We start from the raw sequence: 26,245 nt of genomic DNA, 5'->3' as shown, positions 1-26,245 counted from the left end.
TAAAGCTGTCATCCGCCAAGGCTTGACTAATGAAGTGCTGACCAGAAGCAAGCGACAATCCAGCCAACTGAGTAGAAGCTGCCATATGAGATAACATCGAAAGAACTGGATGAGTCACAAGGGCAAAGAAGAGAGGGCTCAAAGGGCACCCCTGTCTGATAGAGCGGCCAAGGACAAATGGCTCAGTAACACCTCCATTCAGCATGACTCGCGAAGACGCCGCAGCACTGATGGTGTAGATTAGACGAGACATCCGAGCACCAAAGCCCATAGCAGACATAAGTTCAGCAACGAAAGACCGGTCCAGATAGTCAAAAGCCTTTTCCAGGTCCAATTGAATCAGTACAACCTCCTGATTAGAATGCCTTGCATAATCAATCGCCAGTTGCGCATTTAATACATTGTGCAGAATGTTTCGGCCCTTAATGAAACCATATTGGAGAGGGTGCACAATGGCAGGGAGATGCTTACGGAGCCGATTTGCCATTACTTTGGAAAAGATTTTATACATAGAACCAATCAAAGAAATTGGGCGCCAATGTTTCAACGTAGACGGCGAAGGAACCTTTGGAAGCAGTTTAATAAGTCCTTCTTTCCATGAGGCGGGCATGATTTTTTTTTTTTTTTTTTTTTTGCTCTCTCTCTCTCTCTCTCTCTTTTTTCGTAAAAAGTAATTGTATTAATTACGAAAAAGTTTTCATGATTACAAGATACACGATGGCTCTACCCTAACGTGTGTACAAACTGACTGTTTACAAGAACCAGAGGACCAAATAGTTACAAATCATGGCAAAGACGCGGAGGAAATTGCCATGTGCCAGGGGCGTAAGTCCTCCCGAGAGAGGATGTCAGAGTGCCGGAGAAGATCTATCTGCCAATACAAGAAACCTTTAAGCCTAGCAATATGCCGCTGAACATTATAAGCAGAATCAAAAAGGAAAGCATTCCGAATGGTCCAGTTGTGCCAACAACCCAATATCGAAGAAAGTAAAACAAGATCTTCATATGTGGCTGTGTCAGTGTGGGATATTTGGGCTGCGCGAAAACCCAATCAAACGGGCGAAGCGAGAAACCAACCACCGCTCGCCAGACGGCTGACAAGAATGACCACATTTTCTGAGCAAGGGGGCAAGAAATAAAACGATGACGGGCGGATTCCACAGTGGTGGTGCAAAAGAAACAGTTGCCATTGGAGATTCGGCGCTTTGAAAGAGCTGAAGCAAGCAGAAGACCACTAATCATCACCCTCCAAAGAAAGACCTTATATTTGAATGGTGTCTTATTTAACCAGTCCTCCATCACAGTTACCCTCCACCATGACCAGGATTTATGCAATCCCCATAGAATATTAGCTTTAGTAACCAGCCATTGATGATCTTTAATCAGAAGATGATACACCTGGTTAGCTGAAGCCTTTTCTAAATGCAGCCGGCCTGCAAAGTCCCAATCCTGCCAGGGACGATCCGTAGCAAGGGCGGGAAAGGGTTGTCTGCTCTGAAGCACCCTCAAAAGCTTTTCCCATAAATACTTGTATCCACCAGGGATCCTGAAAAGCCTCCTCGCTGTACGAAACGACATGAACACATTGCGACTGGCAAGAGTAGCATCCGCGACCGAAGTTAAGCCCAAACGTGCCATACGGTTGAATTGTGGTTGAAGCTCATGTTTACCGTCCCACGAAATTAACCGCGAGACTGCCAACAGTTCCAATTGAAACGAATTAGTGGCTAAACGATCCTCCGTTGGATGCCACTGAGACTTCCAGAGGACCAGTTTCCAGGAACATACCAAATGGGCAAGCAGAGATGAGGAAGAACTGGAAAACCGAGAATCTGCATTAAGAACATGCCACCACGAATTGCGGATGTGGGTATTACCATGCAAAAGCCCGTGATCCTCAAGAAAATAACGGGTCTATGATGACCCAAGGATGACAATCCGAGCACATGGCGCGAAAAAGAGACCAGCGGAGTGCCAGCATATGAGTGTGGGCATCCAAAACAGCCCCTCCACCCATGTGTTTTGGGGTGCATGCATGCGACCAAGAAATCCAGGAAATACCCGCATGCAAGGAATCCTTCTTCCATAACATGAAACGAATAGACTTCGTAAGATCATTCAGTGTCGTAGTAGTCCAGGGTAGCAATGGCAAGAAATATGTAAGCATTGGCAACATTATTGTCTGGGTTACTTTGAGGCGAACATGGAAGGGCCAAGCTTGAGACTTCCAATACAGAAACTTAGCCGCCAGTTTCTGTGAAATCCACTGTAATAGCTCCTTTGGGGGAACATCAACCCCCAAAGGGTACCCAAGATGCCTGGCAATGGAGCCACAGGGGACAACCATGCCCTGCCAGTCCAGTGACTGCAAATCCGACTCCGTGCAGCTGAGAATGGCCAGTTTCAAGGCGTTAATGCGAAGACCAGAAGCCTGACCAAAGAGAGCCCAAACATCTAATGCTTTGTGAAGATTATCTTTGTCCGCACACAGAATCATAAAACTGTCATCAGCCAAGGATTGATCAATGAAGTGCTGTCTAGAGGGAAGCAACAATCCAGCCAACTGAGTAGAAGCTGCCATATGAGATAGCATCGAAAGAACCGGATGAGTCGCAAGGGCAAAGAAGAGAGGACTCAAAGGGCACCCCTGTCTGACAGAGCAGGCAAGGACAATTGGCTTGGTAAGGCCTCCATTCAACATGACCCGCGAAGATGCTGCAACACTAATAGTATAGATCAAACGAGACATCCGGGCACCAAAGCCCATAGCAGACATAAGTTTTGCAATGAAAGACCAGTCCAGAGAATCAAAAGCCTTTTCCAGGTCCAATTGAACCAGTACGACCTCCTAATTTGAATGCCTTGCATAATCAATTGCCAGTTGCGCATTTAAGACATTGTGCAAAATGTTTCTGCCCTTAATAAAACCATATTGGAGAGGATGCACAATGGCAGCAAGATGCTTATGGAGGCGATTCGCCATAACTTTGGAAAAGATTTTATACATAGAACCCATCAAAGAAATTGGGCGCCACTGTTTCAACATGGATGGCGAAGGAACTTTTGGAAGCAGTTTAATAAGACCTTCTTTCCAAGAGGAAGGCATAATCCCCGTTTCCCATACCCGCTAAAACAAAGCCGTCAAAGGTTTCGCGAGATGGGTGGCAAAAAACTCAAAGAACTCATTGGTAAATCCATCCCAGCCAGGACTTTTATCCTTAGGCAAGTGTAACAGAACATCCATGACCTCCAACTTACAAATATCTGCCTCCAGAGTAGATTGCATGTCCTGAGGAACCTGATTGCGGACCAGATCATAAAAAACTGAACGGGCATGAGTAATTTGGCCTGAAGGCGGAGAAGTAGAACCAAGAAGGTCGAGGAAATAATTTCTACACATATTCACAATCATCTGCGGATCAAGAACCATTTGACCTTCTTTATCCTGGAGCCTCGTTATATTCTCTCGAGCAAGAGAGGCATGGAGAGCTCGAAAAAACTGATGGGTCTGACAAGCACTATCTTGCAGAGTGTCCGTCAGATGTTGCAATTTGACCTGCTGATAGGATTTCAACTGAAACTCTTTAATAAGATCAGCCAAATGCGTTGCCAGTGATAGCAAAAATGCGTCATCAGGAGTGTCCACCAGCAAAGAACGAACCAAATCCAGCAGTTCCTCGGTTGCTTGTCGGCGCCGCCGACAAAGAGAGGCATGATGGATCCCATACTGGCGAGCAACCCGCTGCACATTGGAGAGCAATTGTTGAAAGGAAGCAGTGCCCTGAGATGAGAAATCCAATAAGAATCGATCAATCAATTGCTACATATAGCCCTGGAAGATTGCATGCTTCAAATAAGACGAGTTGAAACACAACGGGAGTCTATCCAGAAATTGCTTGAAAGGTGCAATTGGTTGTGCAAGGAGCTCATGCTGCAGAGGGAAATGATCCGACAATGCATATTGTTGTAACACTTTCATTTCGAGCATCTCAAGAAGGAAATTATCATCCTGCATGATGTATATGCGGTCTAACCGCGACCATGTTGTGGCATACTGGGCAGAATGGAAGGTAAACCCTGTAGAAGAAGGATACAGCCAAGACCAGAGATCTTGCTTAAGAACGGAAAAAGCCAACTGCTGCCACGTACGTCTTTCCGGAGCATCCATTATCGAATGTTCTGATATGGACTGTAAAGAATCAACACACATATTAAAATCCCCCATCAAAAAACCCCGTCTGCCAAGGGACAAGGAACTCTGCAAGGTATGCCAAAGCTCCCGGCGAGATAGAGGATCATTCGGAGCATAGAGGCCAAGTAACCATAAGATCTTTCCTTCGAATAAAATTTCAATCACCACAAAGCGGCCATGTACATCATTCTTGATAAGAACCGGCTGATATTTTTCATGTACAATCATAAGCACACCAAAATACTGCCTGGCATGTGTCCCTGCATAGAACAAACAAAAACCATGGCAATCCACAACTTTACCTGCTTCACTATGACTCTTGTGTTCAACAGCACACAAGACATCCCACTGATTCTCGTGCAATATTGTCCACATGGCATGTTGCTTGTGGCGAGAACAAATTCCTCGCACATTCCACGTAGCTATCTTCATGTGGATTCAAAAGAGGATCAGGTACGAGGCACAGCTTGCCTCGATGAGACCTTTTCGGCGAGAATGTCTAGTACACCCTCATCCAAGAAATTAGCTAACACGGCAAAAGAGTTCTAACGACCAGATTTGGAAGTGGATGGCATATCCGCTGACTTGGGGATGGAGCGGGGATAACGACGATCCCATGGGGTAATGACATTACCTCGAGTATCAAAAGCCAGCTTAGCGGGTGGACCCTTAGGACCATCTGAAGATACTCTCCTAGCTATCTGTTGACGGGGAGCACAGGAAACCATAGCAGGAGCAGAGTGCTCTGAAGACATCATTTCTTTCCTGCGCATATACGTATGCATGGAATCTGGTGAGGCAACAGGCACAGTATCCATCATGCCAGCAGCATGCTTGTTGCCTTTTTTCGTGCGTACATCTACCCAGTCATTGCCACCAGAATCCAAACCCGAGACCTGTTGTTTACCTTTATTCAAAACTTTAGGTGGCTGGGTGGCATCTTGCGACGGTGCATCACACACCATATCTTCTATGGGTTGCGCAACATGCTCGGCATCTGAAGTGTGGTGCTTCTCTAGGCATTCAGCCATAAAATGCCCCAATTTTCCACATGAAAAGCAATGTCCTGCAAAGTTGCCCCATTTCAAACGAAAATGTAAAGGATGCATGCCAGAGCAGTTAATGCGTAACCAAGCAGGCCTTTTTCGAGCAGTGTCCCATAACATACACAGGCGGTTGCGATTCATGGCCCTTAGGCTTGGGGGGACCAGAACAGTGCCCACAGCGGCCATGGCGTCTTTTAGCAATGGCCAATAAACAGTCGGACGGCCAATAAACAGTCGGACAGTTTTCCACTTCAACCCACACAGGGCATTCACGTTGCAGCAGATGCTGAAAATCTGCCATGGGGCGCCATGGCACCACATGGACCAGACAGCGATCAACGAACAATGGCAGTTTAGACAGGAGAGCAGCACGGTGTGTCTCTGATTTCAACAACACCTCAAAAAAACCCCGGGGGCCAACAAAAATCTCTTCAACACATTCCTCTTGTAGCAGACTGTGCAGCCACTGGCAAATACGGGAAAGCAGCGGGATCCTACCAGTGAAAAAAAGTATCACAGCACGTTCATAGAACACTGAAAAGGAGCGCAAGACATGTTTCGGATCCACAGTGGCTTCCAAAACATCTTCCGTTGCAGAGTCCGAAAAGACTTCCTGATTATATTAAACATAATCGCCCAATAAAGTGTTAGCAAACTCCAACAGGTGCTCCCAATCAACCTCCTGGGAGTCCACAGAATCAGAAGCAACCTGAGCATAGGAACGATCCTTATGATCCATTATCCCTGCCGAAGTATGCTTGATGCGTATGCCCGCTGGCTGGAGGTCAGGAGCAAGGGGCATCTCCTCTGTGCACGGAACCATGTCCTCTGGTTCCTCGGTGTCAGAATCCGGACCAAGAGCTGTTGGGTATTTTACTCACGCCTTACTTACGCCTACGCTCATATGGGAGTGTCGGTGATCAGTAGGACACTGGGGCACTTTTTACTCTCGGTAGGAGAGGTTTTTTCCCCCAGACTTATGGTCTTATTATCGTATGTACTTATGTGCTTATGTTACACACATTTAGGCACTTAGTGTGTGTCAGGTGTGAACACCCCCCTACAATCCTAAGGTTTAAGGGTTGTACTTTGTACTTTCAGATTACACTCATTCAGTCTATTCTCTTGGGTGTCGTGCTTCAACTCTGTCTCTCTCACTCTCACACTGTCTATTGAATCTGGCTGTATCTCGATCCTCTGCTCTCACATTTGGTATCAGAGCGGTCCTCACCAGTTTTGTCCCCGTGCCGTCAGCTCCAGCCATCAGCACACAGCTCCGCGTGCCCTGCCCAGTGCGCCACCTGTAAGCTGGAGGCGTCGCCTGCTCTGCACAGCGAGCCACTCGCCAGCAACTCGCAAAAGCCTGAACGTCAGCCCAGGCGCTGTTCTCTTGTCAGACAACAGCGTAGTCAGCAGTCAGCTACTGCCACGTCGTCGTCAGATTACGCCTGCAGCAGACGTCACTCACCGTAAATGCCTGCTCGCGACTGCTCATCCCGCCCGCCTGACGACCAGCGACCTGCCACTTTGCTTACGACCAGCGACCAGCGACACGTCACCTCAGCTCGCGCGCTGTTCGACAGCGCAGTTTTCGACAGTCCTGCCCGCCGTTTTTGACCACGCGTAGCTCGCCTGCCCGCCTGCACGCGTCAGCAGCTCGCGACTGGTCAGCCCGCCAGACGACCACGTCAGGTGCAATTTTAAACAATTTTTTTAAAAAATTTCAGACCAGAACACAATTCTGGAAGCGGCGGTTCACACGCGGTTGGCACAGATCTACTGGAAAAGTAAATTTCATGCAAATTTCTGGACTGAATGGTCAGAAATTTTGGGGCTTTTGTGTATTTGGAGGACAGATGCATTTAAACTGCTGATACAGTCACAAAACGACTGTTTTTTGACAGAGATTTTGGCAAAATTTTTGGGGATTTATTCATAACAGTGTTGCACTGCACTATTTGCACCTTGGGAAGCGTGCAGTAAAGGACAGTTTTCTGACAGAGTACGCCCTTGCACATCAATTGCAGAAAAGTATTTGCTGCAATTTCTGGAAATTTGCAGATTTCCAGTTCAAACTGCTTTGACATTGCTCATATTGTCTTTGGAAATTTGTCATCATGGCAAATCAGGGAGGTGATGTTTTTACGTATGTATCCAAAGAGGACAGACTGGACGGAAACAACTATTCCCTTTGGTCATTTATGATGAAAAATGTATTAGTGGCCAAGAATTTATGGGATTATGTCAGTGGAGAGGAAACTCGGCCGGGAGTTGTAGCTCCCGCTACTCCTCCTCCCCATGGCGCACGTGGACAACGGGAACCTCAGCCCACTCCACCTCAGCCACTTCCTCCAAGAACTGCAGCTCAAAAAGCTTGGGATACCCGTGATGCACAGGCCTTGTCGCTGATTGCTTTGGCAGTTCAGCGGTCCATCATACCTCATATCCGTTCGGCATCTTCTTCACTAAATGCATGGTTGACTTTGGAGCATATGTTTGCAGGAAAAAATGAGACACGAATCTCTTTCTTGAAGAAAGAGTTGGAAACTCTGAAGATGCATGAAGGTGATTCTATGCAGGATCACTTAAACAAGATTCAGGACTTGAGGGAGCAGCTCATGAATGTAGATGAGTATTTTTCGGATGCACAGTTGATATCCACCACCTTGAATTCCCTACCTCCTTCATACTTGTCTTTTCATACTGCATTGAACCTCACAATGAGGATTGCTGAGCACCCACTCACTCTTATTCAGCTGGTTAGCTTGCTTCTAGAGGAGGAGCAAACACGGAAAAATAGTGGTGTGGATACTATAGTCTCTGAGCAGGCTTTTGTGGCAAGACAGAAAGGCAAGAATAGCAAGGTGAAAAATGCTCCACAGAGTTCTGGCACTTCGGGCACATCGCAGACTCAGTCACAAGGGGGGATGCAAGCAAAGAAAGGAAAATGTCATTATTGTAAGAAGCCCGGCCACTATATCACTGAGTGCAGAAAGCGCATTGCCAAAGAGAAGAAAAAGGAGTCAGGAATGTCTGTTTCTTCTACTCCTTCCACTGCTAGTGAGTCCGCGTCCTTTGTTGTGGACCGGGACTATTGTTTTTACACTTGCAGTTATGATATCTCTTGGGCCGATAGAGCACTTAGCTCTACAGAGGATGCTGACACTTGGTTCTTTGACAGTGGTGCTTCTAGACATATCACATCTCGCAGAGATTTGTTTGCTTCAGTTAGTGCACCTCCCATTGGGAAAACGGTACAGTGTGCCAATAATGCATCATACCCTGTTCGTGGTATTGGGGAGATTCAGCTCACAACCATTGATGGCTCTATTCTCCGCCTGCAGGATGCTTTGTTTGTGCCTGGAATAAAGAAGAATTTGCTTTCTATTTCTTCTTTGGCACGTTGTGGTATGCAGGTCACTTTTGATGATGACCGTTGCATGGTTCGAGAAAAAGAATGCATGACATTGGTCTTGACAGGATCTTTGTGTCATGGTTTATATGAGTTGGATGCTCTTTCAGTAGATCAGTCAGCATACTTGACATCCACTCTTACTCCTGCTATGATACAGGCGGAGTTATGGCATGCTCGTTTAGGGCATGTAAACTTTGGCAGCTTGATGCTTTTACAGCATACTCAGATGCTGGATGGCTTACCTCTCTTGGAGAGACCTCCTGAGCACTTATGCGAGGGATGCATTTTGGGGAAAATGCATCGTTTCTCATTTCCTCGTGATGTTGCTTTCAGGGCAACAACCAGATTGGAGTTGGTGCATTCAGATGTTTGTGGGCCTATGCAGACCATGTCATTGGGTGGTTGTTATTATTTTGTGACATTCATTGATGACTTCACATGTTTTTGCTGGGTCTATTGTTTGAAAAAGAAGTCAGAAGTGTATGATGCATTTTTGGCTTTCAGTGCACTTATTGAAAACCAATCTGGATGCCACATTAAGACTCTCCGTTCGGACCGAGGGGGGGAATACATGTCCTCTATGCTGAATTCTTTTTTGCAGCAGAAGGGCATAGTACATCAGTATACTACAGCTTATACTCCACAGCAGAATGGGGTAGCAGAGAGGAAAAATCGGTCACTCATGGAGATGGCCAGATCTATGCTGAAGGCAAAGAGCTTGCCTCATAGTTTTTGGATGGAAGCAATCATGTGTGCTTGCCATATTTTGAACAGATGCCCTACCAAAGCCTTGAAGACCATCACACCATTTGAGGCTTGGAACAGCCGCAAACCTTCTGTTGGTCACTTTCGTACCTTTGGGTGTCTTGCCTATGCCCATATTCCACAGGTACTTAGAAGAAAATTGGACAACAAGGCTGTTAAGTGCATTTTTATGGGATATAGCAATGAGAGCAAAGGCTACAGACTCTATGATCCTGTTACTAAGAAGGTTTTTGTCAGCAGGGATGTTGTTTTTCATGAAAAATCAGAATTATCCTTGGCTGGTTTGGACACATATCAAGCTGCCCGTGATGTTTTTGAAGGGCTGCTGCCCATTACTTTTGGTGACTCAGCTGGAGGTTCACAAAATGAACCTAATGTTCAGCCAGCTACTCCTATGGAAAGTGCAGAAATTCAGCCATTGGCTGATCGGAATACTCAGCATAATGCTGAAACAGAAATTCAGCAAGAGCTTGCACACAGCCAGGATGTTAGACAGCTACCTAGATGGTATTTGCAGACTATGCAAGATAGTCCTTTGGATGCACCCATGGCTGGTCGTACTAGAAGGCAAACTCGTTTGCATGATTCAGCACATACTATGGAGTTTATTATGGCAGCAAGTACTTTTGATAATGAAGAGCCTGAATGTTATGAGGATGCATAACACAGTGTGCATTGGAAGGCAGCCATGCAAGCTGAATTAGATTCTATTACTAAGAATCACACTTGGGATTTGGTGTTCTTGCCATTTGGGAAAAAAGCCATTGGAACAAAATGGGTCTACAAATTGAAAAGAAAAGCAGATGGATCCATAGATAAATACAAGGCACGGCTGGTAGCTAAAGGCTACGCACAGAAAGAGGGCATTGATTATGAGGAGACATTTGCTCCTACTTCCCGTATGACGACCATCAGGTCTATGATTGCTTTGGCTGCACATTATGGTTGGACAGTTCATCAGCTAGATATCAAGACTGCATTTTTGCATGGGGAACTTCAGGAGGAAGTTTATGTACAGCAGCCCATTGGTTTTGCAGTTGAAGGCTCAGAACATTTGATATGCAAGCTAAAAAAGGCACTATATGGTTTAAAACAAGCTCCTAGAGCTTGGTATGAAAAGATAGATGCTTTCTTGCTTGGTCAGGGGTTTCTAAACAGTTCATCTGAGTCTACCCTTTACGTATGTAAAGAAGGGGGATCTATGCTGATTTTATGTCTTTATGTTGATGACCTTTTGCTCACTGGAACACATGCTGATCAGATTTCAGCATTCAAACAAAATTTGCAGCAAACTTTTGACATGTCTGACTTGGGAGTTTTGCATTACTACTTGGGCATCCAGTTCATACATACTGCTCGAGGTATTGGGTTATCACAGTCAAGGTATATTGGGCAGCTTCTTGAGAAATTTGGCTTACAGGATTGCAAGCTAGTTTGTACTCCCATGAAACCTGGACTGAAACTGTCATTACATGATGACAGTGATTTGTTTGATATCCATACATATGCTCCTGCAGTTGGATGCCTTATCTATCTATGCAATACTAGGCCGGACATACAGTTTGCAGTTTCAGCCTTGAGCAGGTATATGCATCAGCCACGTATGTTACATTGGCAAGCTGTCAAGCGTGTTTTCCGCTACTTGCAGGGTACTCGTTCTCTTGGGTTGCTTTATGCCAAGGGGGGACCACTGCATTTACATGCTTACAGTGATTCTGATTGGGCTGGTGATTTTGATACACGTCACTCTACTAGTGGCAATTGTTTCTTTCTTGGCACTTCTTGCATTTCTTGGCTTAGCAAGAAACAATCCACTGTTGCCACATCGTCATGTGAAGCTGAATACAAGGCAGCTTTCACCACCACAGTTGAATGCGTATGGCTTAGACGCTTGCTAGCTGATTTGGATGTATCTGTTGCTGAGCCTACTACTTTGTTCACTGACAGTCAGAGTGCCATTGCAGTGGCACGGAACCCAGTGTTTCATGCTCGCACGAAACACATTGAGATTCACTATCACTTTGTCAGAGAGAGGCTACATGCAGGTGATATCAGCCTTGTCTATTGTCCTACCACCAGTAATGTGGCAGACATCTTCACCAAAGCTCTTCCTCGTGACAAATTTGAAGCATTTCGCGATGCTTTAAATTTGATATCCTTTGGTGGCAGATGATCCTTGTACTCTTGATCACTCTTCACTCCAGGGGGGTTTGTTGGGTATTTTACTCACGCCTTACTTACGCCTACGCTCATATGGGAGTGTCGGTGATCAGTAGGACACTGGGGCACTTTTTACTCTCGGTAGGAGAGGTTTTTTCCCCCAGACTTATGGTCTTATTATCGTATGTACTTATGTGCTTATGTTACACACATTTAGGCACTTAGTGTGTGTCGGGTGTGAACACCCCCCTACAACCCTAAGGTTTAAGGGTTGTACTTTGTACTTTCAGATTACACTCATTCAGTCTATTCTCTTGGGTGTCGTGCTTCAACTCTGTCTCTCTCACTCTCACACTATCTATTGAATCTGGCTGTATCTCGATCCTCTGCTCTCACAAGAGCTGCCACCGTTTGGTCTATGAAAGCCAGATCCAGGCCAGCCATATTGTATCAGTACGTATGCCGGACAGAGGCTGAGTGAAAAACTCGCGGGGGGCAGAGACACGCAGGCTGCTCTCTCTCTCTCTCTCCCTCTCTCTCTCGCTCCCTCTTTTCTGTGCAGTCGCTGTCCAGGGGCGTATTCTGTACACACAACTGATGAAAGGGAAGCTTTACCTGTCAGCCTCAGTCGTGGCCTGTCCCAAGAACCCTGGTGGCAAAGCATAACCCTAACAGTGCAGGGGCAGGAGGGCAGAGCAACGGCCGGGCAATCAACGGCAGAGCAGGACGGTCTAGGGCGCCGGGCAGGGATCCGTTATCAGCCGAAACCCTAACAGGCAGGGCGAAGGGGCGAAAAGCAGGCGTAGAGGGCAGAGTACAGGCGGGCGAGGGACGCAGGCAAGGGGGCCGTCCGACAGCAGGGGGGAGGACTCAACGGCCGTGGAGGGCGTCAGGGGTAGGCGAGGGGACTACAGGCGGCGAGCAGAAGGCGTCAGACGGCGTCTGCAGGCGACGCAAGTCACGCGACGTCGACAGGACAGCGGGCAACGCCAACGATGGCCAGGCGATGACGACACGGATCAAACTCCCAACACGTACGCAGCGACGCCATCCGTCGACGAGCTCTCTCCTCTTCTCTCTCTCTCTCTCTCTCTCTCTCTCTCTCTCTCTCTCTCTCTCTCTCTCTCTCTCTCTCTCTCTCTCTCTCTCTCTCTCTCTCCTTTTTTAATTAAACAAAAAGTTTACATTAAAAAGTTTAATCTGTGAGAGAGAGAGACAGACAGAGACAATATCTCTCTCTCTCTTTTATTCTATCTCCTCAAAGTGTGTGAAAAACTATGTTCGAAAAATTTTAAATTAAAAAAAGTTTAATCTAACTGTAAGAGAGAGAGATATATATATATATATAAACTTTTGATTTTTTAAAAAAGTTTGATTTAATTAAAGGAGAGAGAGAGAGAGAGAGAGAAACCTAGGCCCTACACATGAGAGAGAGGGAAGAGGGAGGGGGGAGGAATTTAATTAAAAAGGGAAGGGGGTTTTAATTTAAAAAAGGGAGGTGAGGAGAGAAGGCTTTAATGAAAAAAGGGAAGGGGAAGAGAAAATGAGATACTACACGTGAGAAAGAGAGGAGGGGAAGGGGTTTTGATTAAAGAAATGAGGTTTGGAAAAGGGGGTAAGTTCGGGAAGCCCTCTGGAGGTTCAGCGCTTTCCAAACCTATAGCTAAAATAATATAGTAGAGGAAAGAGAATAGTCTTTTTTTAATTAAAAATTTTTCTTCTCCCCCTCCCCCTCTCTCTCTCCGTCTTCTTCTTTTTATCCTTCTTCTTCTTCTTCTTCTTATCTCTCTAAAAACAGTTTAATCTAACTCTGTGTGTGTGTGTGTGAGAGAGAGAGAAAGAGAAACTTTTGATTTAAAAAGAAGTTTGATTTAATTAAAGGAGAGAGAGAGAGAGAGAAAACTCGGATGTCCCAATTGATCTACACCATTAGTGCTACGGCTTCTTCAAGAGTTATGCTCAATGGTGGGGTTACAGAGCCGTTTGTCCTTGCACGCTCGGTCAAACAGGGTTGCCCTTTGAGTCCTCTCTTCTTTGCCCTGGCGACTCACCTGGTCCTTTCAATGTTATCCTCAATGGTGGCTTCTGCTCAGCTGGCCGGATTGTCTCTTCCTTTGGGACAGCACTTCATTAGCCAATCTCTGGCTGATGATAGCTTTATGATTTTGCGGGCGGACAGGGACAACATTCGAAAGGCATTAGATGTTTGGACGCTCTTTGGTCATGCTTCTGGTCTTCGCATCAATGCCTTTAAATCAGCCATACTCAGTTGCACGGAGCCTGATTTACAGTCATTAGGCTAGCAGGGCCAGGTTGTTTCCCGTGGCTCCATTGTAAGGCATCTTGAATACCCATTGGGGGTGGATGTTCGGCCAAAGGAACTACTGGAGTGGATTTCACAAAAACTGGCAGCAAAGTTTTTGTATTGGAAGTCGCAAGCGTGGCCATTCCATGTCCGCCTCAAAGTGGCTCACACAATTATGCTGCCAATGCTAACATATTTCTTGCCATTGCTGCCGTGGACTCCTACTACTTTGAAGGCTCTCACTCGCCCCATTCGTTTCATGTTATGGAAGAAGGATTCATTGCAAGCAGGTATTTCGTGGATTTCATGGTCACATACATGTACCCCTAGACGCATGGGTGGTGGAGCTATTTTGGATGCTGAAACTCATATGCTGGCTCTTCGTTGGTCTCTTTTTCGCGCCATGTGTGTGGATCATCACCCGTGGACCATTATAGCCCGTTATTTTCTTGAGGACAGTGGGCTACGCCATGGTAATATACGACTTCAGGCCTCCTGGTGGCATGTCCTTAATGCAAACTCTCGATTTTCCAATCCCTCTTCCTCTCTATTACTGCACTTGGTCGGCTCTTGGAAAGTGGTGCTCCAAAAGGCCCGTTGGTATCCAGTGGGGGACCGCTTGCATACTAACTCCTTTCAACTGGAATTGTTGGCAATCTCGAGATTACTTTCATGGGAAGACAAACATCAGCTCAGACCGAGATTTAACCGCATGGCCCGTTTGGGTGTGACTTCGGTTGCGGATGCTACCCTTGCCACTCACAATGTCCTCGCATCGTTTCGTACTGCTAGGAGACTTTTCAGGATCCCACGCGGATACCGTGATTTATGGGAACAGGTTTTGTCGGTGCTTCAGGGTAGGCAACCCTTTCCTGCCCTGGCTGTGGATCGTCCTTGGCAGGATTGGGACCTTGCAGGCCGTGTGAGTCTGGAAAAGGCCTCTGCTAATCAGGTGTATCATCTTCTCATTCAAGATCATCAATGGCTGGGTGTGAAAGCTAATACTGTATAGGGATTGCGGAAATGGAAGTCATGGTGGAAGGCAACTGTGATAGAGGGCTGGTTGAATAAGACACCTTTCAAATGCAAGGTCTTTCTTTGGCGGGTGATGATTGGTGGTCTTCCTCTTGCCTCGGCCCTTTCCAAGCGTAGAATTTCGAATGGCAATTGTTTCTTCTGTACCACTACTGTGGAATCGGCCCGACATCGATTTCTTACTTGCCCGCTCACCAAGAATATCTAGTCACTCTTGTCACAAGTCTGGCACGCAGTGGTGGGGTCCTCGCTAACTCCTTTCGATTGGGTTTTTGTGCGCCCAAAGTACCCCACACCGCCACAGTTCCATATGAAGATCTTATTCCACTTTTTCAGATACTGGGGATGCTGGCACATTTGGACCACGCGGAATGCCTTTCTCTTTGATTCGGCCTCTAATGTACCGAGACACATTGCCCGACTTAAAGGTCTCTTGCATTGGCAGATAGATCTCATTCGGCACTCGGACTTGCTCCCTCGGGAGGACTTGCTTCCCTGGCATATGGCAATTGCCTCTGGGTCCTTGCCATGATTTGTGTAACCTTTTTCGTGGATTAGTACTGGCATTTTCCACACGTTGGCCTAGGGCCCTCGTGTATTTTGTAATCATGTAATCATGTAAACTTGTACCTTTTTTTCGTAATTAATACAATTACCGTTTACAAAAAAAAAAAAGGAAACCTAGGCCCTACACATGAGAGAGAGGGAGGAGGGGATGGGAGATGAATTTAATTAAAAAGGGAAGGGGGTTTTAATTTAAAAAAAGGAGGTGAGGAGAGGAGACTTTAATGAAAAAAAAGAAGGGGAAGAGAAAATGAGATATTACACGTGAGAAAGAGAGAAAAGAAGGGGGTTTTGATTAAAGAAAGGAGGTTTGGAAAAGGGGGTAGATTCGAGAAGCCCTCTGGAAGTTCGAGGCTTTCCAAACCTATAGCTAAAATAATATAGTAGTAAGATTATTACCCTCTCCGAGAAGGAAGAACGGTTTATGGTTTCATTGCAAAGACACCATCAATTCCTTTGATTTGGTGGGCCCAAGGCACCTAATTGAAGGTTATACACTTTGCTCTAGTGTTGATATTGTATTCAGCTGAGAATTACAACAAGAATGTCTTTAGATAGTGAGAAGAGACCAAGTAGGATGCTACCTTTCAATCTTAAAATTTCACAAGGTGTTGGAGAAAATACAATGCATCATCTTGGACAAGACATGCATCATGGCCAACAAGCTGATAATGTTGGTTTGGACCAAAATGTGGATCCTTCTAGGCCTTTAGAAGCTGATGACTTGCAAGAGGGAGGGGAATTTGATGAACAATTTAAAGATTAGCTAGGATAGTGGCCGAAATGCTTATGCAATTGGCAAAACATCCTTAGTTCAATCGATTTTTGAAAGCTCCGAAGAGGGAAAGCAAGGGGAAGAAGAGAAAGCCATCTTCTAAATCTTCAAGTCAACAGGATGCACCTAAAGAAATGCTTATATGGAAGACCAACTTGGAAGTGCCAATCCAATGCTTTTTGGATAGCAAGGCATACATGCTAAATTCTAATATGGGTCAAGTGGGGTACTTTGGTGGCGGTTCGATTTTCCAAGCAATGGCTAGTAATGCTTTAGCCATGGGGTGCAAGGACCGAATGCATCTGGTATGCAGCCAACTATGCATGGTATGCAAGGCCCAACGTATCCGGGTAATGGCAAATGGAATGGAGAAACCCAATGTATAGCAATATCGGTGTAATGTTGGGGCGCAAAGTGGCAAGTTTGGCAATGCATATATGCAGCCCACTACGTTTGGGACTCATGGTATTAATGTTGGTTATGAAATGCTCCATATACTGCTGGTCATGAGGAAAAATGCAGCTAGTAATGCATGCAATGTATGGGAAAATGTATCTTAGTATGGCTGCCTGTATGTGAATTTCCATGAACTATTACATTGCAATGGTACAAAGTATGCAAACAAAAATGTTTCATAATGCACCCAGTGCTCCTAGCATGTCAAGTACACATGAGAGGCTAGTCAACTAGATGCAATGTTACATATTAGTTAAGTTAGAATTATAGCAATGTGAAAGTATAAAGCATCGCAATGCTCAAGAGGGAAAAAGACCTAGAACCTAGCACACATTTTGAGGCACAAAGAGTTAGAGATAAAGTATCCATGTGCTTCTCTGTGATGTTTTAAGTTTGTTTCACCTAGTGATGGATGCTAACTAGACGGAATAGAGTAGTTTGACAAACCAATCTCAATTGTTCCAGCTTTAGCTCAAGGCTTTTCAATTAGAAGGGACTTTGGATCAGGCTCAATTAGGTTCAATAGAGTAGGGATCCAGAGCACTACATGATGCTCAAGGGGGAGGTAGCACTTCTACTCCTCTAGTTATGGATAGCTCTTGAGAGAAGTGGATCTGGCATGTATTCAGCATGCATCCAAGTACTGTGCTCACAGTATGTCTGCCATGAGGTCACTATTCAGTGTACTAGTCACTTTAGTTTACATGCAAATGGGTATGGTTTTTACCGTTGCTCGAAGCCCATATATTTGCATTAGCTTGGCATCAATTTGTAATCATCATATGATCTCATTATGATCAGTTTACGCTCAGTTCTCAATTATATTTAGCTGATTCTATGAATAGCAGCATGTTTAATGAATCCTATTGACATTTCATGTAATATCCCTGCCCTCCCTCCCCCTCTCTGCATAGAAACCCCCCACTCCTTTTATTAAAGATAATTCAAAAAAAATTTATCCCTCCCCCCCCCCCATCGTCGCCGAACAGGTGGCAGAGAAGAGGAAGGAGTAGATAATGTTAAGGGGGAGAAGTGGAAGATGACAGAGGAGGAAGCAGTCAACAATGACCTGGAAGAAGAAGAAGGTGACGACGAAGAGAAGGATGACAATGACATTGACAAGGGAGAGGCCACAGGCCTACCACCCCTCCCTAACCTTCTCGACCAGTCCCGCCATGCAGACGGCAACACCACCAACACTCAACCCCACCTCTTCCGCTTAAACCCCCCCCCCCCCCATCGTAAGGAGAAGAGAGGGACGAAACGCCTAGACATGCTGCAGGGAGAGAGAGAGAGGAGAATCTCAAATACGAGAGAGAGAGAGAGAGAGAGAGAGAGAGAGATGGCTCCTGCCTTGCGTTCGTGTGCCCCATGACTTGTTGCCCTGTTGTCGCCCTGCACCCTGCACGTCACCAGCCATCCTTGCGATTGCAATCCCCTCACCCTACTCCTGCACAGCGGGGGGTACCTTCTGCCCGCCTAACATGCAACCTTTCTTGGCGCCCAGCGACAGCGTTTTCGGCATACACAGTCAGTCACCAGCATCGCCAGTGTGCCCTATCTGAACTGTTGTTTGCCCTTTCTGCAGACACACAGAGAAAGAGACTCGCTGTGTAAGAAACCCAAATATAGAAGCAAGCGTCCTGTTAGGGCACGGGGACCAGTGATCAGCTCGACCTGCTGCATCCTTAGATTGAAGTAACAAATCTGCAGTAAGGCGCTTGTGAACACATCAGGGGGTATTTCAGGCTATCAGATCTGTATCTATGCTGCCCCAAGTGGAGCCGTGATCTAGCTCGCTACTGAACCAGTGAGCGACAAATTCTTCCTGCAGGCGGTGCGATCTTGCACAGGTCACCTGCAGGTTCATCACTAGTCAGTGCAGCAAAAGAGGGATTCGGAACATTCAGACCAGCATGAAGTGAACCTTCCACATTGTACACCAGCAAAAGGATAAACAGTAGTGGTTCATAGGCGAAGAGGCCTGCTTATAGACTGATTGGTGGGCATAAAGCCTACATGCCTATGTGCAGATTGAATTGCAGACCTATGGAAAGACGACCTGCAAACCTGCGTGCTTAGAGAGAGAGAGAGAGAGAGAGAGAGAGAGAGAGAGAGAGAGGATCGCCTAGATCTGCGCGCCGCCTGGAGACCCATCTGACGACTGCCACCTGACGACTTCTTCAGAGAAAAGACAGCAGTATGGCTGGCCTGGATATGGATTTTCTTGACCGGACGGTGGCAGCCCTTGGCCCTGATTCCGATGCAGAGGAGCCGGAAGATATGGTGCCATGCACGGAGGAGTTGCCGCCGAGTTCTGAACTGCCGCCCGCCGGCAAACGCTCCAAGCATACGCCTGATGAGCCAATGAGTCCTCCGGAACGCTCCTATGCGCAAGTGGCCTCTGATCCTGTGGATTCGCAAGAAATTGACTGGGAGCATTTGCTGGACTTCGCCAATACTCTCCTCGGCGATTATGTCCAGCATAATACCGAATCTTTTTCTGTTGCGGGAACGGATGATGTGCTGGACGCCACGGTGGACCCCAAATCAGTCTTGCGATCCTTCTCGGTGTTTTATGATCGTGCAGTTATACTTTTCTTCACTGGCAGGATCCCAGTGCTTTCGCATATTCGCCAGTGGTTGCACCATCTATTGCAAGGGGAGTCTGTTGAGGAGATCTTCCTTGGACCTCGCGGCTTTTATGAGGTCCTGCTGAAATCGGAAACGCATCGCGCTGAGCTCCTGTCCAAGTTGCCGCTATTCTTTGATCGCCGCCTGGTCCATGTTGTGCCATGGCGCCCCATGGCTGACTTCCAGCGTCTGCTTCAACGCGAATGCCCGGTGTGGGTGGAGGTGGAAAATTGTCCGACGGTCTATTGGCCCATGTTGAAGGATGCGATGGCAGTTGTGGGAACAGTGCTGGTTCCCCCAAGCCTCAGGGCGATGAACCGCAACCGTTTATGCATGCTATGGGACACAGCCAGGAAAAGGCCCGCGTGGCTTCGCCTCAATTGTTCGGGCATGCATCCTTTGTATTTTCGCTTAAAATGGGGCAACTTTGCGGGCCACTGCTTTTCATGTGGTAAATTGGGGCATTTCATGACCGAATGCCCTGAAAAGCAATCGTCTTCGGAGGATGCGCAGGTTGTGCTGCCCAAGGACGACATGGTGCTTGATGCCACGCCCCAGAAAGCCCTTCAGTCTCCTCATGTCATGGATAAAGGCAAACAACAGGTCCTGAGTATGGATTCCCGTCACACTGACTGGATTGAGGCACGTTCCAAAAAAGGGAAAAAGTTGGATGCAGGCCTGGCGGATCCTGGGCCTACCGCGCCCCAGGATTCCGTGCGCACATATACGCGCCGGAAAGAAATGGCCACTTCACACCAGGCTGCGCGTCCTACGGCCCCGTCTGCCCCCCGTAATCAGTCTCCAAGGAGAGCCTATACCGATGGCCCCAAAGGCCCACCTGCCAAGCTGGCATTCGATGCCAAAGGAAATGTTATTACACCCTGGGATCGGCGTTATCCCCGCCCCTCTCCCAAGGCAGTGGATTTCCCTTCTACCTCCAAAGCAGGTCGCCAGAATTCTTTTGCAATATTGGCTGATTTTCTGGATGAGGGTGTCCTGGATGCTCTCGCGGAAAAGGTGAAATTGAGGCAGCAGGCGCCTCGTTCCTGACTTCCTTCTTTGAGGATACATGAAGATAGCCACGTGGAATGTGCGAGGCATTTGCTCTCGCCATAAGCAACATGCCATGTGGACCGTCTTGCATGAGAACCAGTGGGATGTATTGTGTGCAGTTGAGCACAAAAGTCACGGTGAAGCAGGAAAAGTGATGGATTGTCATGGATTCCGTCTGTTTTATGCAGGGACCCATGCTACGCACTATTCGGGCGTGCTGATGATTGTCCATGAGAAATATCAGCCTGTCCTTGTTAAAAATGATGTGCAGGGCCGCTTTCTGGTGATCGAAGTCTTATTTGAAGGAGAGATTTTATGGCTGTTGGGCCTCTATGCTCCGAATGATCCCGCATCCCGACGGGATCTTTGGTCCACTTTGCAGGGCTCCATGTCACTCGGCCGAAGGGGGTTTTTGATGGGAGATTTCAATATGTGTGTTGACTCTTCTCAATCCACTTCAGGGCATTCGGTAATGGATACGCCGGAAAGCCGGGTGTGGAGTTCCTTTGCTTTGCACGTACTCAAGCAAGATCTTTGGTCGTGGCTTCACCCTTCTTTTTCAGGATTTACTTTTCATTCCGCACAATATGCAACTACCTGGTCGCGACTGGACAGAATGTATATCATGCAGGGGGATGATTTTCTTCCCGAGATGCTGGAAATGAGGGTGTTGCGGCAATATGCGTTGTCGGACCATTTCCCCCTCCAGCTTGAGATGCGGGCACACTCTATTGCACCTTTTGTGCAATTCCTGGATAGGCTCCCTTTACGTTTCAACTCCTCTTATTTGAAGCATTCAATTTTCCAGGGCTATATGCAGCAGCTGATTGAGAGGTTCTTATTGGACTTCGCCTCTGAGGGCTTGCCTTCATTTGCACGGCTGCTCTCTAATGTGCAGCGGGTTGCTCGCCAGTATGGGATCCATCATGCCTCGCTTTGCCGCCGACGTCGACATGCAGCAGAAGACTTACTGGCTTTGGTCCGTTCCTTGCTCCTGGATTCCCCTGATGATGATTTTCTGCTGTCTCTGGAGAGGCGATTGGCCCATCTTATTCAAGTGTTTCAGTTGAAATCTTATCAACAGGCCAAGCTGCACAACTTGACGGACACATTGCAAGATAGCGCCTGCCAGTCTCATAAGTTCTTTCGCGCCTTGCATGCGTCTCCGGCTCGCGAAAATATGACCAGACTCCAGGATTCGGAAGGTCGCTTGGTCACGGATCCGCAGACCATTGTCACTATGTGCAGAAACTATTTTATGGAACTTCTTGGTTCCTCTTCCTCGCCTTCTAGCCAGGTTACACATGCCCGCTCGGTCTTCTATCATCTGGTCCGCCAGCAGGTTCCAGTTGATATGCAAGCCGCTTTGGAGACGGATATTTGCGAGGAAGAGGTTATGGACGTTTTGTTGCACCTGCCGAATGATAAAAGTCCTGGCTGGGATGGTCTCACTAATGAATTCTTTCAGACCTCGACCACGCAGTTGGTGAAGCCATTGGTGGCCATGTTTCAGCAGGTGTGGGAAACGGGGGTCATGCCCTCCTCATGGAAAGAAGGCCTTATCAAACTAATTCCAAAGGTCCCTTCGCCGTCAACGTTGCAACACTGGAGACCAATCTCTTTGATGGGCTCCATGTATAAAATCTACTCCAAAGTGCTGGCGAATCGGCTTCACAAGCACCTTCCAGCTATTGTGCATCCTCTCCAATATGGTTTCATTAAGGGCCGCAACATTCTGCATAATATCTTAAATGTGCAAATGGCTATTGACTATGCGCGGCACTCCGGTCAGGAAGTGGTATTGATCCAATTGGACTTGGAAAAGGCATTTGATTATGTGGACTGGTCTTTCATTGCAGACCTCATGTCGGCTATGGGCTTTGGTACCCGAATGTCCCGATTGATCTACACCATTAGTGCTGAGGCTTCCTCCAGAGTTATGCTTAATGGTGGAGTTACAGAGCCATTTGTCCTTGCACACTCGGTCAGACAGGGTTGTCCTTTGAGCCCTCTCTTCTTTGCCCTGGCGACTCACCCGATCCTTTCAATGTTATCCTCCATGGCAGCCTCTGCTCAGCTGGCCGGGCTGTCTCTTCCGTTGGGTCAGCACTTCGTTAGCCAATCCTTGGCTGATGACACCTTTATGATTTTGCAGGCAGACAAGGACAACATTCGAAGGGCATTAGATGTTTGGACACTCTTTGGTCAGGCCTCTGGGCTTCGCATCAATGCCCTTAAGTCAGCCATTCTCAGTTGTACGGAGCCTGATTTACAGTCCTTAGGCTGGCAAGGCCAGGTGGTTTCCCGTGGCTCCATTGTCAGGCATCTTGGATACCCATTGGGGGTGGATGTACGGCCAAAAGACCTGCTGGAGTGGATTTCACAAAAACTGGAGGCGAAGTTTATGTATTGGAAGTCGCAAGCGTGGCCATTCCATGTCCGCCTCAAAGTGGCCCAAACAATCATGCTTCCAATGCTAACGTATGTCCTGCCTTTGTTGCCATGGACGCCTACTACTTTGAAGGCCCTCACTCATCCCATCCGTTTCATGCTGTGGAAGAAGGATTCACTGCAGGCCGGCATTTCCTGGATTTCATGGTCACACGCATGTACCCCTAAGCGCATGGGTGGAGGAGCTATTTTGGATGCACACACTCATATGTTAGCTCTCCGTTGGTCCCTTTTTCGTGCCATGTGTGTGGATCATCACCCATGGACCATCATAGCCCGTTATTTTCTTGAGGACAGCGGGCTCCGCCATGGCAACACACGGCTTCGGGCCTCCTGGTGGCATGTCCTTAATGCTGACTCTCGTGTTTCCAGTCCCTCTTCCTCTTTGTTACTGCACTTGGTCGGCTCTTGGAAAGTGGTGCTCCAAAAGGCCCGTTGGCACCCAGTAGGGGACCGCTTGCAGACTAACTCCTTTCAGCTGGAATTGTTGGCAGTATCCAGACTCCTTTCATGGGAAGATAAACATCAACTCAGACCAAGATTTAATCGCATGGCCCGTTTAGGTGTGACGTCGGTTGCGGATGCTACCCTTGCCACTCGCAATGTCCTCGTATCGTTTCGGACTGCTCGGCGACTATTTAAGATCCCGCGTGGATACCGTGATTTATGGGAGCAGCTTTCGTCGGAGCTTCAGGGTCGGCAACCCTTTCCTGCCTTGACTGTGGATCGCCCTTGGCAGGACTGGGATCTTGCAGGCCGCCTGAGTCTGGAAAAGGCCTCTACTAATCAGGTGTATCACCTTCTTGTTCAAGATCACCAATGGCTGGGAGAGAAAGCTAATACTGTTTGGGGACTGCGGAAATCGCTGTCATGGTGGCAGAAAACGCTGATGGAAGGCTGGCTAAATAAGACACCTTTCAAATGCAAGGTTTTTCTTTGGCGGGTGATGATTGGTGGTCTTCCTCTGGCCTCGGCCCTTGCCAAGCGTCGCATCTCGAATGGCCATTGTTTCTTCTGTACCACACCGGCGGAATCGGCCCGACATCGTTTTCTCTCTTGCCCGCTCGCCAAGAATATCTGGTCACTCTTGTCGCACATTTGGCGCGCGGTGGTGGGGTCCTCGCTAACTCCTTTCGACTGGGTTTTTGTGCGCCCGAAGTATCCCGCACCGCCACAGTTGCATGAGAAGATCTTATTTCACTTTTTCAGATATTGGGGATGCTGGCACATTTGGACCACGCGCAATGCTTTCCTCTTTGATTCAGCCTCTAATGTACCCCGACATATTGCCAGGCTTAAAGGGCTCTTGCATTGGCAGCTAGATATCATCCGACACTCCGACTTGCTCCCTCGGGAGGATTTGCATCCGTGGCACATGGCAATTGCCTCTGGGTCGTTGCCATGATTGGTGTAACCTTTTTAGTGCATTACTACGCGGCTTCCCCACACGTTGGCCTAGGGCCCTCGTGTATCTTGTAATCAGAAAAAAGAGAGAGAGAGAGAAAGAGAAAACCTCTTCACATGATGGCTTTGTGTCATCATGTATCTTGTAATCCAGTAATCTTGTATTTTTTTCGTAATTAATACAATTACCTTTTACGAAAAAAGAGAGAGAGAGAGACAAAGAGAACCTTCTAGAAGGTTCTCCTGCTCTTCCCCTCCTTATTGATCAATCAGGTCATTACCACCCTCTCTAAGAAAGAAGGATGGTTTTGGTGGCAAACAGTTCTGCCACCATGTGAGCAATGGACTACCTTGCTGAGGTGAAGAATGACCCCCTCTCAACTATGAAGGTGGGGCTAAAGGGCCCTCACTTGTGCTTGAGTTACTAGGTAAGAAAGAGGGTCTAAACTTGGGCACAAACTACCCTTGGCCTTTGAGCAACACTCATCGTCAAAGTGGCCAGCCATTTGGGAATGTTGACAGTACCTATTCTTTTGGGAACATTTTGCCAAACCAGTTTTAACATTGGAGAGGAGTTACTTTGCTCCTCACTATCTGACTCAATCTTTGTGTTGTTCTTTCCACCACCTTGCTTCACCTTTTGGAAAGACAAGGCCCTCTCTAAATATTGAAGTTTGTTATGAAATTGATCGAACACCCGCACATAACACAGTAGCTAATGCTCAAATGCTCGAAGGTCACATCCACTATGTGAGAATGATAATGAAAGTACAACCCCTAAGGTACTAAAGTACAACATCCACTAACATGTGTTCACACAGACCTCTCCAACTAGAAGGTGAAAAGTGCCCGTGGATAAGGGAGTGTTCATACCAAAACTACGGAGAACACGATGTAATAGGATTTACGACATCTCTTCACGTTGGACTAGCACAAGGTGTAGCATTACTATCCACGTAGTTGGGTTTTCACTTATCCGTTCATTACACAATTTGCTATGGACGGCTTAGAATTGTATTTCTTGCTTATTCTTCTTTGCATGTTCAGGGCTTGTATTTCAACCTCAGTTTATCTGACTGAAGTGGTTATCAATAAAACATTATTCATGGAAAAAATAGGAGTGTGGGGGCATTGGAGATGAAGGATATACAAGGAGTACATATGCACAAGAATAAACATAGTCATAGACTAAAAAACTAGTGAAAGATGAGGAGTGAGAGTTTAATAAAACCAAGGTCTGGATATACGAGAAGAAATGTTATTTTTTATTTGTAAGCATAAATGCGAACTGTAGATGGCATCTGAAGTCATCATTCATCTTTACAACGTGATTTGAATCACTATAAACCTAGAGTAGCAGTTACAAAGCTATGGCAAGCTGCAGAAGGAATTCATGGAGGTCTACAAATTTAATTTGCATGCCCAATCCATATGACCATAATTTTCTGTAAGCTGAAGGCATACAATCAATCTAACAATGCATCAGCATTTAAACAACATGAATTCAACAATTCCAACAAACCTGCATGCAGTTCCGAAATTCACAAAGGACTGAAACTGAAAATGCAATCTTCCTTTAGCATCAAGCTTCTGGGCGTACTCTCTTGCCTTGTCAGCACGGCCTTTCTCAATACATATCGTCAATGATGAGCTGAAAAAATCTCCCATCCTGTTAGTTGGAGGATCATGCTTTAAATCTTTGATATCCTCCCAAATAAATGAAAGTTTGGTCTTCTGGCCAAAGATGTTGGAATAGAATCCCAGAATACGTGCTGATAAAAACAACCTCCCCTGCAAACAGTCAATCAATCAAGATCAGCTCATAACCAAATGGAAGGATAACAGTGACAAAAGTTAACCTTCCTTCAAAGGAATTGTGTTTTCAATTCTAATTGAAACACATGCAAAAGGCCTGAAATTAGGAGGCAGCATATGAGCTATAAACAGAAAAATATCTATGGCTTCTCTCACCTCACACAGTATTACTTGG

General features: G+C 46.8%; 1 protein-coding gene across 3 annotated transcripts in view; it reads right to left on the bottom strand.

Annotated features, from left to right (window-relative positions):
• Nucleotides 1-26,245, bottom strand: part of LOC148041198 (C2 and GRAM domain-containing protein At1g03370-like) — a 189,018-nt gene that overhangs the window by 98,126 nt on the left and 64,647 nt on the right. For 2 of the 3 annotated variants that reach the window (XM_087677888.1, XM_087677896.1), the window contains exon 6: nucleotides 25,778-26,046. In XM_087677888.1, coding sequence (XP_087534014.1) covers nucleotides 25,778-26,046 — 269 coding nt within the window. The remainder of the gene's footprint in view (nucleotides 1-25,777; nucleotides 26,047-26,245) is intronic. The other variant, XM_087677905.1, reaches the window with a different exon arrangement.

Source organism: Lygodium microphyllum, chromosome 1 (assembly GCF_053477565.2).
Source record: "Lygodium microphyllum isolate KBCC chromosome 1, Lygodium_microphyllum_v1.1.10, whole genome shotgun sequence".
NCBI classification, from domain to species: Eukaryota; Viridiplantae; Streptophyta; class Polypodiopsida; order Schizaeales; family Lygodiaceae; genus Lygodium; species Lygodium microphyllum.
This window is presented reverse-complemented; position numbering and strand designations above follow the sequence as displayed.